Here is a 20,312-nt window from a genome sequence, read left to right on the forward strand (position 1 = left end):
GCATTTATTAATTGTTACCCTGTCATGTGGCTAGCAACATGGTGAAAACATTTTTTTATGAAGTCAACGTTCTTCTTTTAAAGTTATAGCAAAGTAAGTCCTTCGTTATTTAACGTTGCGCACAATTTGTAGCAATCCCTCGACGTTTAAGCACCATTATGCGTCACTTGCGTCTAATTTGATTATCACCCCCCCCCCCTCGGATCATCACCTTTGCACATGGGGTTAATCGCATTAGACATGCTAAAGCTTATTCGCCATGCTAGTTTGCGGACATTGTTGCACAAGAGTAAACCACAAAGGTCTGAAATGGGACGTCATGTGGCGCCTAGTCCGGGGGCCAACAGTTACGGCGAGTAATACGTTTCAGAAAATGCATAATACGGCCAGCCACCTTCACGAATGTGTTACGGATGGTCCCTCCATTTTAGATGCAACAGACAGGCGTTTGTTCTGTTATGGAGAGTTTGTACGTAACATTCACGGAATTATTTTGCAGTGTAGGCTGACGAGCTGTCGTCGCAGTAGCAGTAAAATGGCACCGGTTAATTATGTTCGGTACAGCTGCTTCTTTCAGTTATTCTTTCAGTTGATTTGGCGGCAGTGGCAGCAAGAGGCTCCGATCGAAGTTACAGTACGCCCCTTAAACGCAGGATTCCCGGCAACACGACTTTCACCTGAAGCTGGCTGTGGGTGTTCAAGATCTACTGTGCCATATCACGGTGCCATATCTGCGCCGGACACACGACGCACTTTTCACGGGTTGCCTCGTGACTGCCTAGAATCACCTGCCATTGGTCTGTTCATCGCAGCGTCGGTATAAAACATCGAGCATCACCGGACACCGGCATTTTGCGGCAGTGGCAGCAAGAGGCTCCGATCGAACTTACAGTACGCCCCTTACACGCAGGATTCCCGGCAACACGACTTTCAACTGAAGCTGGCTGTGGGTGTTCAAGATCTACTGTGCCATATCACGGTGCCATATCTGCGCCGGACACACGACGCACTTTTCACGGGTTGCCTCGTGACTGCCTAGAATCACCTGCCATTGGTCCCTTCATCGCAGCGTCGGTATAAAACATCGAGCATCACCGGACACCGGCATTTGGCGGCAGTGGCAGCAAGAGGCTCCGATCGAACTTACAGTACGCCGCTTACACGCAGGATTCCCGGCAACACGACTTTCAACTGAAGCTGGCTGTGGGTGTTCAAGATCTACTGTGCCATATCATGGTGCCATATCTGCGCCGGACACACGACGCACTTTTCACGGGTTGCCTCGTGACTGCCTAGAATCACCTGCCATTAGTCCCTTCATCGCAGCCTCGATATAAAACGTCGAGCATCACCGGACACCGGCATTTGGCGGCAGTGGCAGCAAGAGGCTCCGATCGAACTTACAGTACGCCCCTTACACGCAGGATTCCCGGCAACACGACTTTCAACTGAAGCTGGCTGTGGGTGTTCAAGATCTACTGTGCCATATCACGGTGCCATATCTGCGCCGGACACACGACGCACGTTTCACGGGTTGCCTCGTGACTGCCTAGAATCACCTGCCATTGGTCCCTTCATCGCAGCGTCGGTATAAAACATCGAGCATCACCGGACACCGGCATTTGGCGGCAGTGGCAGCAAGAGGCTCCGATCTAACTTACAGTACGCCCCTTACACGCAGGATTCCCGGCAACACGACTTTCAACTGAAGCTGGCTGTGGGTGTTCAAGATCTACTGTGCCATATCACGGTGCCATATCTGCGCCCGACACACGACGCACGTTTCACGGGTTGCCTCGTGACTGCCTAGAATCACCTGCCATTGGTCCCTTCATCGCAGCGTCGGTATAAAACATCGAGCATCACCGGACACCGGCATTTGGCGGCAGTGGCAGCAAGAGGCTCCGATCGAACTTACAGTACGCCCCTTACACGCAGGATTCCCGGCAACACGACTTTCAACTGAAGCTGGCTGTGGGTGTTCAAGATCTACTGTGCCATATCACGGTGCCATATCTGCGCCGGACACACGACGCACTTTTCACGGGTTGCCTCGTGACTGCCTAGAATCACCTGGCATTGGTCCCTTCATCGCAGCGTCGGTATAAAACATCGAGCATCACCGGACACCGGCATTTGGCGGCAGTGGCAGCAAGAGGCTACGATCGAACTTACAGTACGCCCCTTACACGCAGGATTCCCGGCAACACGACTTTCAACTGAAGCTGGCTGTGGGTGTTCAAGATCTACTGTGCCATATCACGGTGCCATATCTGCGCCGGACACACGACGCACGTTTCACGGGTTGCCTCGTGACTGCCTAGAATCACCTGCCATTGGTCCCTTCATCGCAGCGTCGGTATAAAACATCGAGCATCACCGGACACCGGCATTTGGCGGCAGTGGCAGCAAGAGGCTCCGATGGAACTTACAGTACGCCCCTTACACGCAGGATTCCCGGCAACACGACTTTCAACTGAAGCTGGCTGTGGGTGTTCAAGATCTACTGTGCCATATCACGGTGCCATATCTGCGCCGGACACACGACGCACTTTTCACGGGTTGCCTCGTGACTGCCTAGAATCACCTGCCATTGGTCCCTTCATCGCAGCGTCGGTATAAAACATCGAGCATCACCGGACACCGGCATTTGGCGGCAGTGGCAGCAAGAGGCTCCGATCGAACTTACAGTACGCCCCTTACACGCAGGATTCCCGGCAACACGACTTTCAACTGAAGCTGGCTGTGGGTGTTCAAGATCTACTGTGCCATATCACTGCCATATCTGCGCCGGACACACGACGCACTTTTCACGGGTTGCCTCGTGACTGCCTAGAATCACCTGCCATTGGTCCCTTCATCGCAGCGTCGATATAAAGCATCGAGCATCACCGGACACCGGCATTTGGCGGCAGTGGCAGCTAGAGGCTCCGATCGAACTTACAGTACGCCCCTTACACGCAGGATTCCCGGCAACACGACTTTCAACTGAAGCTGGCTGTGGGTGTTCAAGATCTACTGTGCCATATCACGGTGCCATATCTGCGCCGGACACACGACGCACTTTTCACGGGTTGCCTCGTGACTGCCTAGAATCACCTGCCATTGGTCCCTTCATCGCAGCGTCGGTATAAAACATCGAGCAGCACCGGACACCGGCATTTGGCGGCAGTGGCAGCAAGAGGCTCCGATCGAACTTACAGTGCGCCCCTTACACGCAGGTTTGTGCGAATTTCGAGCTTGTTCTTTTTTTTTCTGCTGCCACTGCTGCCAATTTGTGATTTTGTTCCTGAACCATGGTGTCTAAAGAAATAGCTGCATTGGTTGACGAAGTGAAACGTGAGCTACGAGCGGAGTTAAGATTTGAAGGAGAGCTTTGAAAGAGAACTTAGGAAGGGAATGAGAGAAATAAAACTGAGTTTAAGCTTCATGAGTGCGGAATACGAGGAAATTAAAGCTGAAAACAAGGAGCTGAAAGTTGCTAATACTAAACTAGAGACGATGTGTGAAGAACTAGCTCGTAAGGTGAAAACGCACGAGGATAGGATCCTTGGAGTAGAGCAATATTCTCGAATCAAGAACGTGGAAATAAAGGGCATTCCACGCAAAACGGAAGCGAACCTTCACGAATTGGTCGCAAAAATTGGTGAAAAAGTTAACGTACCTGTGCTTCCTGCTGACATTGAAGTCATTCACCGCGTGCCGATCATGAACTCTGACAAGACAAACATAATCGTTCAGTTCGCCCGTAGGCAACTGCGAGACAGCCTTCTGGAAAAGTGTCGGCGTCTGAGGCTAAACTGCTCTGACCTCGGTTTCGAAACAGAACAGCTGGTGTTCGTGAATGAACATCTTTGCCCAGAATTGAAACGGCTCCTGGGCCTCGCAACGGCGCGCAAACGTGAAGCACATTGGAAGTATGTGTGGGTGCGTAATGGCAAAATTTACGCTCGAGAAAGTGACCAACTTCCGTCAATCAGGATTACCATCTCAGCTGACGTAGATAAGATTGTAAGCTCCTCCTGAAGCTTTCTTTTCTTTGTCTTGTGTACCAAAGTCGCCAGCGACGCGACCTACAACAGAGTGAACTGTAAAACGCACCGAGCTGTTTTACTCCTGACCTTTTATCTGACACCAACTTCGACTCTTGATAAGCATTGTCAGTGCTGTGCCCGTTCTTCCCATTTTCAATTGTACGTGTATACTTGCGACCACTCGTTTTACGTTATCAAGCCAAGCAAACAATGTGCATTTTTGACACATGCATTGACACTGGAGCTTTTGTTCTTTGCGCCGAAATAAGCGCTGTAGTACTTTTTTCTTCTCAGTACATCTTGCTTTCCAACGTTGCCACACGCTGTCCCGAGATTACCATACATGTGTTCATAAGAAGCCTGAACTCCAGTCATGTATCAATGTATTTACCTCAATGCTTAAAGAATTGCAATGATTAAGCAACAAGATTTCGTCTATCCCGGGGTTGGTAAGCACATCAGTTTTTTTCACTGCAACATGCAGTCAGCGAAGAATAAGCACGACGAACTGATAGCCCTTCTATCAGCTTTATCTTTTAGGTTCCACGTCCTGATGATGACAGAAACCTGGTATACATCCGAGTACGATGTGCTAAACCTGCCGGGGTATTCGAGTTTCTTCCTAAACAGGCAGAATAGACGCGGTGGTGGTGTGGCGATGCTGGTTCAAAATTCCCATTCAGCAAGCATATTTCCAGCTTTTAGTATTTTGTGTGTAAACTATGAAGCCTTGTCGGTGCACTGTGGAAATAGTTTGTTCGTTGTTCTTTATCGTCCTCCAAATGGCAACGAAGGCAGCTTCTTCCAATTTATGGAAAAACTTTTGAGTTATGCGAATGAAAACAAACTGGCACTTGTTATAGGAGGTGATCTGAACATCAATATACTACAGCAAGGAAGCCCATCTAGTGAATTATTGTTGTTACTGGAATCAAATAACTTCAGAAATGTCATTACCGAACCGACACGTATTACAACAGACTCTGAGAGCCTCATTGACATGTTCATAACTCAATGCTACGTAGATACAGAGTGTGGTGTTATAGAGACTTCTCTTAGCGACTATTTACCGATATACATGTTCTGGAAAACAAACTGCACCAAACAAACACTGGCCGCTTCAGACACTTTCTTTATACAAGATATAACCCCAAATACTCTTGACAAATTTAAGTACGAGCTTTCTATGGCAGACTGGGCACCGGTATACAATTGCAACTGCATAAATGACGCTTACAGGAAGTTTATGTCAATTTTCACTGACATATATTGAAAGTCTTTTTCCCTGAAAAGAATAAAAAAGTGCAAAAAGATACGTAAGCCATGGATTACGCGCGAGTGCCTTGAAATAATACGCAAGAAAACCCACATGTACGCCAAATTTATCAAATCTAGAAAAAAAGAAGACCTGGTTCAGTTTAAAAAATTTAGAAATACTGTCACGAACGTTCTCCGAAATGCCAAGCGTGCGTACTTCAACAATCTGTTCGCAAGAGCTCACATTGCTCATGCTGACGAATTGTGGAGCACGTTAAACCTGCTCTTAAATCGAAGTAAATCCAGCAAACCAATTCTAGAAATACAGTGCGACGGCAATACTCTTACAGGAAAGCCTCTAGCAGATGCCTTGAATTCCTATTTCGTTAACCTAGCAGATAGCGAACATAATATGTCCTACCTTCCGTACTTATGCGCCTCCAACAAAGACAGCGCTTTCTTCCTCCAACGACATATAGTGAAATTTGCGCAGCGTTTCTCGGATTAAAAAACAGTAAAGCTAGAGACATTGACGGTCTCAAAAGAAAACCAGTGAAGTTCGTTTTAGAACACATTTTGTCGGTTCTTGCCCACATTTTTAACCTGTCCATGACATCCGGCATATTTCCAGAAGACATGAAGCGTGCAAAGGTCGTAGTGATATACAAATCAGGTGATAAGAACAACTTTTCAAATTATAGGCCAATTTCGGTCCTCCCTGCCTTTTCCAAAGGACTAGAAAAAATTATATGGACTAGAATGAATTCCTTTTGCGAAAAACACAGTTTAATATCCCCATGCCAGTTTGGTTTTCGAAAAGGAATGTCGACCGAACTTGCTTTATTAACACAAAAGGAAACCATAATAAAATCTTTAGAAGCAAAGGAGCTAATTATTGGTATTTTTGTAGACTTCTCAAAAGCCTTTGACTCTTTGAATCACGAAACACTTTTAGTGAAACTAGAACACTATGGTTTTCGGGGAGTATCAATAAATCTCCTGAAATCTTATCTCACAAACAGGCAACAATCCGTCGTAATAAATGAGGACTATTCTACTCCGGAATTCCTGAAAGCCGGTGTTCCACAAGGTAGTGTCTTAGGACCTTTGCTATTCAATTTATATATAAATGATATTGTAAACATCACAGACCATGCTTCCATCATTATCTATGCAGACGACACGAGCATATTTATAAGGTCTGACAGCCTTGACGATCTTCATGATGCAGCCAATGCCACCCTTGAGGCGTTACACCATTGGAGCCAAGCAAACTCACTGCGTATTAACACTAAAAAGACTAAGGCAATCCTTTTTACTGTGGCCCAAAAACGCAAAAGTTGCAGATTTGACCTCTATATTGGGTCAGACAAGATTGCACTTGAACCAGAGACTAAGGTGCTCGGTGTCATATTTAATGAACATTTGGTATAGAACTCGCATGTGAACTATGTCCTTGCTAATTTGGCAAAAGTAGTTGGAGTACTGTGTAACTGCCGTCATGTCTTACCTTCAAGGCTTAAACTTCAGGTATATAATTGCCTTTTTTCATCCCAAATAGACTACTGCTCTTTAGTTTGGAGTACAACATCAAAGGTAAATATTAATAGAATCCACATATTACAGAAACAAGCTCTCCGGCAAGTTGCGGGAGTTTCTTGGGACGCACCATCAATGCCTCTTTTTCAAGCGTACAACGTTTTACCGTTCACTAACTTGTACAGCTACCGACTGATAACGCGATATAAGACATGCCTGAAATTCAATAATAAGGCATATCTATCACTGTTTAATCTGAAACAGCCTCCTGACGTGCAATATTCTCTTCGGAACCAGGAATCATGGTTGGTTCCGTTTTCTAGGACGAGTCAGGGGTGGAACAGCATTGAAAATCGTATAAGCAGGCTTCTAAATGAGTTAATCTCAAAAAATGTAAATGTATACAGCATGAAACCGGCCGAACTTAAGACGTATCTGTTGAATTTTTAATAAATGTGTCTGCAACTGATCACTCCTCAAGGTCAAAACAACTAAATCTTTGTAGTAGTTCTTTTGTGTACCTAATTTCGTTTTGATTGTGGCAATTATGTCATGTTATTTCAGTCCTTTGATGCGTTTTGTTTCACTGTACGCTAGCAATTTGTAAGGGCGCAGGGGCCCTGTCAAGCTGTCTTCTGACAAGCTTTTTTGTCCCTCTGCCCTGCATTTCTTTGTATGAAGTGCAAAAAATAAACCTTTGATGTGTGCGGTGTGGATGAATTTAAGCTCGTTTATGTGGAGCTGAGGAACTTTGCTGCAGATACTGTAGAAAGAAGGCGACGTTTGGGTGCATTCTTTTACATATATTTACAACTATTTACAGTAATAGCATATGTAATACTTTGTATGTGTCTGCTGTTATATACATTACCACTCTTCGTTTTTATTGCCATTTACGTTCAAAGAATTTGTGTCTATTCGCTTGTACTTCCACTTATTTACAGTCATAAGACATTTGCATTGTGGCGCAACAACCTTTGTCCAAGCAAAGAGGACAAAGCATGTCGTGCACGAGCTGAAAACAACATCGAACAAAACAAAACACACCTAATGACCGTCTGGAGACGCCAGTTCTCACACCCTAATGCGTTTGATCAACCTCTCCTGCGGCGCAGAGCAACAACGCCGGTAGAAACGATCACGCAGCCGAAGAAACGCTGCCTTATGGTTTAGCCTTCACAGTGACTGCGCCTGAACACGTGCCGCAGCGGTCTTGATTTCGGTTTTAATTTGTGTCCGTTTTTTTCCAAGCACATTTTAGTTTTTCATGTCTTTATTAGCGCCTGGTTGTAGTCAGGGCGAGGCAGAACGTCCGAAACGATTTGGCATCAGCTGCTGAGCCATGCGCTTGCGAATGGAGTTAACTTTTCGCTTCTAAAACACTCGTAGCAGCAGGCTGCCACGGACACAGAAAATCTTCGTCAAGTTGTCGTAACGATGACAGCTTATCCTGGAAAAAGTGGAGCTACGACCTGAAAGGTATTGCTACCTGGTAGTTTCGAAAAACGCCTTCTCGGGATGATTTACCATGACTTTTTTATTTCGTTTTCCCATTTTCCTTACTGAGCATGATATAGCAAAAGTACCTTCACCCTCAAATTTCATATTTCCGCCAAGCAGTTTATGTATTTCTCCCGGCATGTTTCAGCGTTGATTATAAAACATTTTATTCGCCGGAAAGAGCTTGGTAAGAGGTCGCGTTAAGTGGTCGAGCCAAACATGATTCGAAGAAGCCGCCACAGCCTTTCGTTGCAATGCCAATGCCGCTGCTCTCTGTGGCTCCTTTTGAAACCAGCGCCTGCAGTGACTCCACGGTGAGCAGCGCCACGAACGGCGAGCTCTATGGCGCGTCCATACCCGACAGGCAGCCTGATGATTATGACATAGAATTATAAATTAATATACTGTCTCTACATGGAAAACTGCGCAATCAGCCCGTTCAAGCCAGAGGGCGAAGTATGAACGCCGCCATTATCTAGCAGTTTGTGTCTTGCCAGCTGTTTAGACACTTGCTAAATCTGGACAAAGAAGGGAGTTGGAACCTAGCAACGTATTCCGTGGCAAGATGGCGGTATGCAGAGTAGCTCTCAACTGCTGTAAACATGCGGTAAACAACAGGAAAATCGTCGCGTTTGGAGCACTTCTGATGAACGCAGCGTCGCACACCGACTGTAACCTACTATAGGTGCCTTGTTTCATCTGAATAGGTGATATGCAAAATTACTTGTACGTCGGCCAACACTGGGTGCAAAATTTCGGCCGCCATCTTGGTTACGTCGAGAACCACGGAGCACTGCTGACACCGTATACATGCTCCGTGCGCCCGAAGCAGCCGTAGAGTCTTTGCGTGCCGAAGTTTTTTGCGCGACGTGCGGCGTTGACATGGCGGAACATCGGCGTTTTCCGAACTCTGACCACGAGATGTGGAAAAACGATTTAGAAGCCCTTCCGCATTTGTCAGACAGTGCATTAGCGGACTTGTGTGCGTCGGCAGGGCCGTCGAGTCGGCAGCAGAATAAGTCCTACATATTTGCTGTCGAAGCGCATACGCTTCCTTCATCGGTATCTACCAACGCCTGCGACTCAAGGTGCGTATGCTTGATTTCTAGGATTCCTTGTAAACACTGCTCCTAGCCAGAGGCCACTTGCGCGAACGTTTTTACTCAAGCGTGCGCTGCTCGCGAGCGGGGACAGTCAGAGATATCGTATATGAAGAGTAAAAAAAAGCCAACAAAAACATACTGCTTACTCCTGAGCAGCACAGAACATGCGACTGCAAATGTTGGCTGTACAGTTCTTGTGAGCACAGGGCTCCGTGGCGCAGGACTGGCGTAGTCTCATGGCTAGTTGCGCACCGTGCTCATAGCTACACACGATCCCGGCGCGACATTCTCGAGTCTTGGACACTGCCCATGACGTGTTGCTTTCAATATTACGCGACAGCGGATGCAGCTCGTTCGGTTGAAAAGCCGCCGGCCTCGTTGTAGTTGGCACCGCCTCGTAGTAGTAGTCCGCACCGCGTGTCGGGAATATTCCTTTCGGGTGTCCTCCCAGATATGAGGATATGAGAGACAGGCGTCATTTCGTTTCCTTAAGATCAATTTTAATTTCATTTTCCTGCCCTTACGGCGCGGTTCGGGTGTCCACCGATATGAGAGACAGGCATCATTTCCTTTCCTGCCGGAAAGGCATTGCGCGGAACAGGCGATAGAGTTCTGTTCCATGGACTCCTTGGCAACGCTGCAACATGCTCTCGCGAAGCTTAAGCATCCTCCATTTTTTTATGTATCAATGGATGGCATGGAATGATTGCTCCCACTTCACCATGTAATGTTTCTGCACTGAAACGTTGGTGTTATATTCTACATATGATCTTTGTGTCTGCTATACAAACTATATAGTGATAACACGTTCTCGTGTGGTACCCTGTATATTGATTGAGGCATGCCTTAAGTCTTAAATGTGAAAGCAATGCATTGCTTCACCATAGCTTACATGGCCTCTTTCCTCTCATTTGCATACTTACAGTAGACACACCGGTTATACCTCAGTAGGACTACTGCTGAGCTGTAGTTGAGCCAAAATTTGCATGAATTTATCAGAGCAAGGCATGCATATGCATCAACTACAAGTCAAGTCGTGATTTATTCACAGGCTTCATGAGAAATTTGAAGTGCTGCTGTACAACGAATAAGTGAAATCATTCTGTGTACTTAAAAACTTTTATTTCTGTTTCGTTCACAGACTCGGCATCGTCTATGCAAGGGCTACTTGCTTTCGAAGCCAGAAAAAGATGGGCCGGCCGTACAAGGTCCTTTTGGCATTTTTAAAGAGTGGTTCAATCACTGATGCGACATGCGAGTGTGCTGCTGGAACAAGTGGATCATGTAGCCACATTCTTGCTGCTGTGCGGCTCATGATTTTCCTAAAGAAAAAAGGATTTAAAGAAGCACCACCAGAGCTAGATTGCACTGAGCTCCCTCAGCAATGGAGGCGCCCTCGACAGCACAACATCAGACCTATGAGCGTGCTGGACATTGATTGGAGGTGCCCTCGTGAAGGCGGCACACTTCTGCCAACACCAGCAAAGGTATATGATGCTCAAGCAAAGAAGCTGGAGGAGCAGCAACAGCTGGACAGTTTTCACAAGCTGGGCGAAAGTCTCCATCAACTTGGAAGCAGTGAATTCGCTGCTGTCGTGTGTGCTGCAAAGGGGCCTTTCAGTGACACAAAATTGGGAATGGTGCCTTCTGGTTCACCACTGTCCTACCAGCAAACAAAGCTGCCTGCAGGCTTCAAGACATGGACAAATATTCCAGTGGGAAGTGGAGCATTTGCACCAGTTCCAGAGCTATTTCTATTTGACGGAGCTGTGCAACATACTTTTCCCAACACATTCAGTGAAGATGAATGGAGTATACTGAAGGTAAGTGTAACTTAGGTCTAGTACCTCAATTTAGTTTTCCTCTTAGTGCAGTTTTGCGAAATGCAACCCTGTAATATGGTTTTCCGAAATTGTGCAGCATGCACACCGCTGCCTGCTATAGTAGCTATAGAGTTCTTTGTAGAGTTGAACATAAGGTAGATGCATCTGTAAAAACAGCAGACTTCAGTGATGCATGAAGAAGAGTACATCATGAAGCATGGCGAGACTTAACCCTATTAAAATGAAAGAGATTACAGAACTTATTTCTACCTGAGTCGAGACCAACAACAAAAATGAGGCACCCAACAGCAAGCTGCTAGAAGTTGCTGGTTCACACTTTGTTCTATTTCCTGCAGGAAATCCAGGTGTCTCCAGAAGATGCCAGACAACTTGAGCGGAATTCAAGGCAACAGGCACAAAGCTCCTGCTGGAAGGAGGGCCGGCTCAACAGATTGACTGCATCCTGCTTCGGCAGGGTACTGAAGAGGGACTAGTGGACCGACAAGGGCCTGCGGAACCTTATTGACCCAAAGGACTTGTCCCGTGTCCGTGCAATTCAGTACGGCCGGAGAAACGAAAGTGCTGCCTCAGCCAGATATTGTGCTACTATGAGGCGCCTCGGCCATCAAATCACTCTTCAGCACTGCGGATTGGTGGTACACCCAACATATCCATGGCTAGACGCCAGCCCCGACAGGCTTGTGTACGACCCAGAAGAGCTGACATATGGAGTCCTAGAGGTCAAGTGTCCATACTCTCTAAAGGATAGCGAGTCGACCAAGCTAGGTCAGCAGAGTTCTGCATAACTTTTGAGGAAAATGATGAGCCAAGTCTCAAGAGAGGCCACGAATACTATGCTCAAGTAGTTGGCCAAATGGCTCTCACAGAATGCCAGTGGGCAGACTTTGTTGTCTGTTCAGAAAAATGGACTGCCATAGAGCGCATCCGTTTTGATGAAGCAGAGTGGGCATGCATGAAGACAAAGCTGGACAGCTTTTTTTTTACTCAAATGCTGCCACATGTTGTACGCAGACACAGTGGAACATAAAGACTTAACAAAAGTCAGTGGATGCTTGGAATGTGTTACTAGTGAATATACATGTGTAAGAAAGAGAGTTGGGGTTTGCTGCCCCAGCGGCTAGCGCCGATGAAGGAGAGGAAGAAGACAGAAGACAAAGTTGACGAAGCTCCAACAAGCTCTGGTGCGCGCTTGCGAACGCCGGCCTGCTGAGAAGCACTGCTCGAGCAAGGACTGTGGCCGTCCACACTACCTGTGCGAGTCCCCACATTACACATGCTACAGCTACAAGTTTTGTCTCCTTATTCAATTGCTCTGAATAACATGATACAGAGAAGTATTGTTAAAGTATGCGAAATATACAAGCAGCACAACAAAACAAGGAAGTAATGAAAAAAACATCCATACATCATAAAAGACATCACTACAAATGTAGCAGTGCCAGAAATATAAATATAAAAGAGTGAATAAATGAGTAAGAGCTACACCCCGACATGTTAACAGAAGACTCTTCATTACCATTACATACAAAACATGCCGCTTACTACTGCGATCCTTTGGAACAAAAAATTTCGAGAGGGCACTTTGGTGATCTAAAGTGCGATGAGGCGAAAGCTTTTCGCGCAACGCTCTCCAGGGTCTTTACGCCAGACAAGGAGAACTGCATAGGCGTTAGCAGGAAGCCGGCGTAGCGTAGTGGTTGGCATACTCAGCTATGGAACGGAAGGATGGTGGTTAGAATCTCGCCGTCCACAAGATTTTAGGATTTTTTTTCTTATCGAGTGACTCATCGGCGCACAGATCCCGCGCAGATTTTCGCTCCATGAGCATAGAAAAGCTTTCGCCTTAAAAGTGCCTATAAATAGCCTGCCAGCACAACCTACCAGCTTACTATGAATGACCTGTATGCAGTAATACATGATCCCTTAAATCACTTCTGATCTGCAGGCCAGTGGGTCACAAAGGAAAAGAATATGGACATACAAAGTCCACAAACCACATGAAAATGAGAGCACCTAAGTTAATAAGTGTCCATGATGCGATATCATTTTTAATTTTATTTGAATGCCAGTCTCCGCCTGCTTCTCCTTGAGCTAGGCAGTAGGCATGGTCATCCTGGCTGCTCTCACAGTTTGAGCATCCTCTGCCACAAGCCACTTTTAACGCAATAGCTGGGTACGCTACCTCTACACCACCAAGGAAAACTCTTTCAGTGAATATAAACAGACTTCTTACAAGCACTTCGCCTCGTACAGTGTGTACATCAGACTACAGCTACCACTACTAGCTATCACTCTGATGGAGAAGTGCGAAGTGATGGAGAAGACGAAGACAAGTCCCCTTGTCGAAACGTTGGCTCAAGCAACCTGAGGTTTTCCCCTCCCTTGTTCATTTTGTGATCGCCAAGGACGATCTACCACACCCTCTCTCTACCATGGTTTTCAGATAGGTTCGGCCTCGTTTTTCGTATGGTTTGCAGACAATATGCACCCGACTTTGCCAGTGGGAGCGCAACACATTTTATGCTTGGTACAAAGTGGAGAATAAAAAGAGGTAAGCAACACTATTCAGATTTCATAGTAGAAGGAAAATTGAGCATAAAAGAGTATGTCAGCACCTAAAACACATCAATGTGATCGCATAAAGTATAGAGGCCTTACTACTACAACGTACATCAGAAGCATGTAAAAGCACGGGCTGCATTAGCGTTGTGCCTCATCTCAAGTGCTTTAAATGCTGTCGCTGCACAAAGCATACAATGTAGAAAAATGCTTCAAAAGTATGTATTACATATATAAAGCACAGTGACAAATGTGAAACATCATTCTTACGGCTATGCCTTAATGGCACAAACTGCACAAGACTTGAATAAAGCAATGCTCACAATAGTCAAGAGTATACAACACGAAAGGATTCTAGAATGGAGAAAGCACTTATGGACATGCATTTCATTGGAACAAGCTTCGCCGCTGCAGTGGCTATGGTGTTCGCCTGTTCACTAAAGATACGGGTTCGACTCCGGCCACGGCGGTTGCATTTCGATCCAGGCGAAATGCTGGGGCCCGTGTACTATGCCATGTCAGTGCAAGTTAAAGAAGTTCAGGTCGTCAACATTTTCGGAGCCCTCCACTGTAGCACCCCTCATAGCCTGAGTCCCTTGGGAATGTGAAAAGCCATCAAAAAACAAAAAAACAACGACCTTGCAGAACAGGTTACGTAAAACAAGCAGAGATTGTACAAAGAACCCGCGTCTTTCGGGTCAGCAGCCGAGCACCATAACCACAGAGTGGTGCCCGCTGCGGTGGCTCAATGGCTATGGTGCTCGGCTGCTGACCCGAAAGACGCGGGAAAGACGCGGCCGCGGCGGTTGAATTTCTTTGGAGGAGAAATTCTAGAGGCCCGTGTACTGTGCGATGTCAGTGCACGTTAAAGAACCCCAGGTGGTCGAAATTTCCGGAGCCCTCCACTACGGCGTCTCTCATAGCCTTAGTCGCTTTGGGACGTTAGACCCCATAAACCATAAACCAAACCAAAGCTCGTAAGAAGGGATAAAACACACTAAATAACAGACAGGCTGGAGCACTGCCTCAATTCATTCGGGCAGATAAATGTAGCAAGAGCAACAAATACAGAACAAAAATTGATAACAGTGCTGCTAATGCAGCGCTGCGTAGCCTACTTTGTGTTAAGTCTTCATTGCACATGTGCTGTTTATCTGCCATGGTAAGCTCGCATGGAGCTGTTATGAAAATGCATCGGCATTGTTTTGGCACTGAATTAGAGAACTTTGGAAATTTGTGACGATAGTTGCTACTGTCCAAATCTGATTAATCACTGGAGCTAGAGTAAGAGGGATTGGTCGGTCAAAAACATGATACCCCTTGATTCGCTGTATTCTCCGCTCCACGTGTATCCTGAGCGATGCAATCTCTTTAGTTTCCTGCACCTGGCCTCTTGAAAATGTGCCGCTTCTTAAAAATGGGGGTGTGTTCAATTTCACGCCCATCTTTTTTAAAAGATCATCAATAACGAACCCCTTGTCTGCCATAACACTGTCATTCTCTTCAAAATCTAGCTCCAAAAACCCACTCCTTGCTACACACTCTCTGTCAGAAGTGGAGCCTGTAAACAGCTCGGACACAAATGTTACGAGCCCATTAGGAGAAACCCCTATTAGTCCTTTGAACGTGTTCGAGGATTTGTAAGAGGAGTAGGTGCTCGACTGAAGTGACAGAGATGATGGCACTTCACAGCGAATCTCCGTGACATCTAGGATTACTCTTGTTGAGGCATAGTCCCCAACAAACACAGCTGGCATGTGCTCATTAATCATGTTTCTAGCTGCCCACAAGGGTAAACTGCCCAATTTGTTATACAGAAAATTCAGCCATGATGTGCATATTCTTGACACTGTAGGCTGTGCGATGCCAAACCTATGTGCTAGGTCAGCCTCAAACAATCCGAGACGCAGCCTAACCAAGACTAAGAAGAGCTGATTCTCAGCGCTCAACTTCCTCTTGCGGCCCTTTGCCGACCTAGCTGAACTGTTGCCCTCAGAACGCAGAACATTGCAGCCATCGTCCCCAGGTTCCAGGAAGACCAGGAGAGATATGAAGTGCTCATAGCTTGGCATCCCGCTATAGAAATGCACATCTTCATCACAATCTTTGAAATGTTCAATAGAAAAAGCAGATGTTCTTTCTTTCTCTAAAGTAAGCTGGTGAGCCATGGCAGTTTTCTCTGTTCGCAGTTCAAGAACTTCAGCCCTTTCTGACTGCAGCTGTTCTTTTAAAAGACCACACTCATCGTGAAGCTTCCGGATGTCTTTGTTTTGCTTCTCGACAATGGCAACAAGACGCTGAATTTCTCCCTGATGTGATTGATCTGAAGATGCAAGCTCTGGCAGATCTTCAGTTTCTGCCTCCATGCTGGCATCTCTAGAAGTAGACAGTGCCTGTTCTGCTGTCAGACTTGGCGTGTGATCTTGTGCGGGCAGCAGCTGATCCTGCGGCTTGGCGCCTTGCTTAGGTGGCAGTGCTCCACGCTGCTTTGGTGGCTTGCGTTGTTGGCACTGCTTACCAAAGCTAAACACAGACGGCACTGCTGTTTCTCGGAGAATGTTATGGCCACTAGCCACACTAGGAATGAAATCATGCACTCGAAAATGTTTAGAGCATACTTTTGTGTACTTGGTCACAGCAAAATTTGGGCCTTCATCTCTTCGTATGGCTACAATCCACTTCTTATGCAGTGTGGCGTCCTTCGGGAAACGGTGAAAGGACACCTATAAAAAAGACAGAGCTGTAACCTGATCTTCATTTTCTAGTACCTATTGCAACAAAATGACTCAACCAAATTATTAGAAGTTGCTCTGTATCTTGCCACCACATGCAAACTTTCCTATTCTCAAAAAGCGACAGCTTAACTAAACGTCCCAAGCATAAGATGGTAACATCGGGCACGCACTTCTAGTCTGCGGTGGAGAGTTTCAAGTTGTTGCGGCTCTTGTGATATCACCTAGCCCCTGAAGCACAACCGTGAGCATAGTTGTCTTAAGCGAAGTACCAACTAACAAAGTGAAACCACAGCGCAAATATGTTTAAAGGGCACTGCGTTCGTACTTTCGTTGCTTATATGTATACAGAGCCGCGCTCGAGATCTGGCTCAGCGCGTGGAACCGAGTGCCAGGTTTAAAACTTAGCTTCATTTTCTCCTCAGGGATCCGCTCGAGAGGCAAGCCTGCTCACATGCGACGGTCGTCGTACTATTTTAAATGATGCCACTTTTTTTTAACTTCCGCATGTAATCAGTTTGCGCCGCGAAAAAATTCTGGCCGCATGAAGCACATTCATGGGCACGTCACGCAGCCGAATCCTCGACGCGACTGGGTGCAGAAATGCGACATACGAAACCTCCTACACCGAGAATACCCAATAACCGCTAGCGTCATTCGATTCCGTACGTGACACAATGCACCTGTTTCTACTCCTAAGCGGCGCGAAGCTTCAGCTTGCAACGAGGCACCGTGGGAAACCGGCGGCACGGACGCACTCTACGTGCAAGCTGGTGCCGCAGCTGATCAAACGACGCAGATTATAATCTTGTAGTAATTTTATACATTCCCGCTACGAAAAACGGTTAGCGTAGGGCAAGCTTCCTTTATATGTCTCAGCTGTACGCCAAACAAGTCGGAGTCTCTACCCAGACGCGATCATTTCATCACCGAAGAACAAACGCACCCGCGAGTAGCATTTACAATGCTGTGACACGTACATACCTTGTTTCCGTTGCTGTCGGTGACTCCACGCTGTTTACACAGTGGAACGCAGCAGTGAAACGGCATCTTTGCGGCAACAAAGGTAACAAAACGTGCAATGTACGCATACGTGCCCAGCGAGCCACAATATGGTGCTGTAGTAGCGTCGGTAGCGTCGTCTGCGCTCCTCGACGTAACCAATATGGCCGACTTGGTTATTTTCGCTCTCACTAGATGGCGCGATCTATTTTGCATAACCCCTATTGTTATTTGAAGTCAAGAACCGCGATCGTTACGCGCGTGGACTGCATTTCGTCCGTCGAGCGCGCGGGATTTTACATGTCCTCTGTTGCCGAGAGCAAAAGCACGTCGCAAATTTCATTGCGGAAGCTCGTCGGAATGCATGCCGGAAATTCACGTCGGACGGTCAGCGCTCAGCGGTCAGCGCTTTGTTATAGTAAATGTCGAAGGTTTGCTGAACTACAGCGGGCCTCATGAATTTTTTTTTATCCTCCTTCGCCGAGGAAAACGCTACCGTGTCTTTTCTGGCGTCGGACGAGTTCATAATAGCATTTTTGGTACGTAGCAACGCTCAGAACTTCATCACAAACAAGTGAAACAAGCGGGAGGCAGAAATGCACGAAACAACGCGTACGTACAGGCGCGGCCATAAGTAAGCGGAGCACGCTATTGCGTTCGAAGTGCAATCACGCTTTCTCCATCGGCAATGAAGAAGCGTTGTCTGTCTGCAAGAAAGCCCACCAACCTCCGCTACCAGCATGCGCGCACCACTGCTGGAAATTTCAATTAGGTGACGCGTGAAAAATATTCGAAGACAGTTGCGTGCTCCATTTACTTCTGTCCGCGCCTGTACCACTCGAGATACCTTCCTTTCGCGTCTAGCATCCTGCGCTCTAAATTGTGGATTCTTGGTTGTTTGTTGTGGTGGTTTTTTATTCCTTTTTTAGCTTTCTTACTGCTTTTGCTTCGAATGATGACACTGCCTTTGCTATTAATGTTGGGCTCGGTTTTTTCTTATAATTTTTTTACTCCTCTCTTTGGTTTCAAAAACCATTTATCAGAAGTTAGCACCGCTAGTACTTTATACGCACAGCATGAAACGGGTTCTGCAATTACATGTATGCTCTCTTGTTTTCATGCCGATTTCCTGTCACTGGCTGTGTTCGGAGCGATAATCTGCTCCGTAATACGCTCGAGCTAAGGATTATAAGTGCGCCTCTTTTTCGTCTAATAAACAGGCGGTAGAGTGCGCATGTGTTGTTCTTTCTCGTGCCGTTGTCGGTGCGCGGCCTTCATTTCAACAATGTCGCCTTTATACTTAAAGCATGCATTAGTTCAGCAAAGCGTAATACAACGCGCATTTAAGGAAGAACACCTCCATCCTCTATAAATAGCACCAATGTGTGCTCTGTCAAGCAGATTTTGGCAAAGGCGCTAAGAAAGCCGAATGCCGTGAAAATTAAACGGCAGCAAGGTTTATTCGCTTGGTGTCATCCGCCGTTAAAGAGAGTTCCGAGCGCGGGAGATTTTCTTTCACACGCTTTGCAGTACATGGTTGTCGCGAAATGTGCAGATTGTGAGCGATTCCTCTGCGCAAGGTGTTTCTAAAAAAGTACTTTATCTAACATGGTCGGTGTCGCGGCAGGGGGGTCAGGCGTCGTTGAGGCAGAGGGTGAGGAGATCTCCAGGGCAGGTGTCAAGAGGCCGCCACGGCGGTCGAACCCTCCTTAAATAGGCTCTGCCGCGTAGACTGGAACCCCCTGCCCCACTCGGGAGAAAGGGTGGTCCAGAGTACCCGCGGTGAGCGGCGCGGGATTTGAGTGGGCCCGCGAGTGAACCCTACATCCCCCCCCCACCCCGTCCTCAAACGTACGTCCCGGGGTCCGCCAGTAGGCGCTCGACGACCACCGCGTCTGGGTCGGCGTCCATGGTGTCCTCGAAGGGAGGAGGGGAGCTCGCCGGGGGGCCGCTCACCGCGGGGTGGATCAACTGACCACCGGTCTGCTTCGGTAGCGGGGCACTCGGCTCCTCCCGAGGCCCTGTCGGCAGCCTCTTGCAGAGCTTCCCGGCCGCTGGGGACAGCAGCTCCGGCCGGCTGTCTGGAGGATGCGGAGGGCCGCCTCCTCCGGGCTGCCCTCTGGAGAGGCAGCAGTGGCGCAGCGGGGGAGGCCGCTGCATGCAGCCGCCATGCACTTCTGCGCCACCTCCTTGCGCGCTCTGTGGAGCCCACCAGCCTCATGGTAGACCTGTTGCAGAATCAGTGTGCCGCAGAGGGAGCACAGGCCGGCCCGCTCCTTGTACTCGGCCGGTGGTTTCTGGTCCCGCTCCTCCAGGGTCAGGCCGCGGAAGGGCTGCGGCACTGCCTGGAAGTCGTCGCCGCAAAGGGGCAGCGCCTGGTCCCGCCACCTGCACTTCGCGCAGTACGAGACGGTCGCTCCGTTGGCGGCCGTGGTCCAGGTGGCCACGTGCGGCAGGGCCCATGGGCCGCTTGGGTTGCGGCTGCTTGGCGTTGCGCCGGCTTGGTGATGAGGGGGGCTCTGTGCTGGTCGGCTATGGGCCTTCTTGCGCTGGCCTGCACCACTGGGGGTGTTCTCCAGTGGTTGGCCGCGCGGTTAGGCTTTCGGGGGGGGGAGGGGGGGGGCACCGCGGCCGTGGAACCAGCGCCACTCGCGCGGCTTGCGCAGCCAGCTTGGTGGCGCGCATGTTGGCGGCCCCCGTTCGACACCGGTCTACCTTGCCTGCTGGTTTCCGAGCCATGGG

The 20,312-nt window shown here is 47.8% G+C and overlaps 1 protein-coding gene and 1 pseudogene across 1 annotated transcript; one reads left to right on the forward strand and one right to left on the reverse strand.

Moving 5' to 3' along the window:
- Positions 1 to 9,212: 9,212 nt before the first annotated feature.
- Positions 9,213 to 12,416, forward strand: LOC149355286 (uncharacterized; annotated as a pseudogene).
- A 2,582-nt stretch (positions 12,417 to 14,998) lies between these two features.
- On the reverse strand, positions 14,999 to 17,643 carry LOC149355287 (uncharacterized). Its single transcript, XM_089577615.1, has 2 exons — positions 17,553 to 17,643; positions 14,999 to 16,559 (listed from the first exon to the last, which is right to left on the reverse strand). Exons 1-2 carry the CDS (start codon positions 17,616 to 17,618, stop codon positions 15,018 to 15,020), a joined length of 1,608 nt encoding a protein of 535 aa, XP_089433741.1. The 5' UTR covers positions 17,619 to 17,643; the 3' UTR covers positions 14,999 to 15,017.
- Positions 17,644 to 20,312: the final 2,669 nt, after the last annotated feature.

This window comes from Amblyomma mixtum, chromosome 3, assembly GCF_055824585.1.
Source record: "Amblyomma mixtum isolate Tamu chromosome 3, ASM5582458v1, whole genome shotgun sequence".
Taxonomy (NCBI): Eukaryota; Metazoa; Arthropoda; class Arachnida; order Ixodida; family Ixodidae; genus Amblyomma; species Amblyomma mixtum.

Coding starts and splice junctions, on each gene's coding strand:
- LOC149355287 (XM_089577615.1), bottom strand. CDS start 17,618: ATGCCGTTTCACTGCTGCGTTCCACTGTGTAAACAGCGTGGAGTCACC. Junction 16,560..17,552: donor CCGACAGCAACGGAAACAAG/GTATGTACGTGT, acceptor TCTTTTTTATAG/GTGTCCTTTCACCGTTTCCC.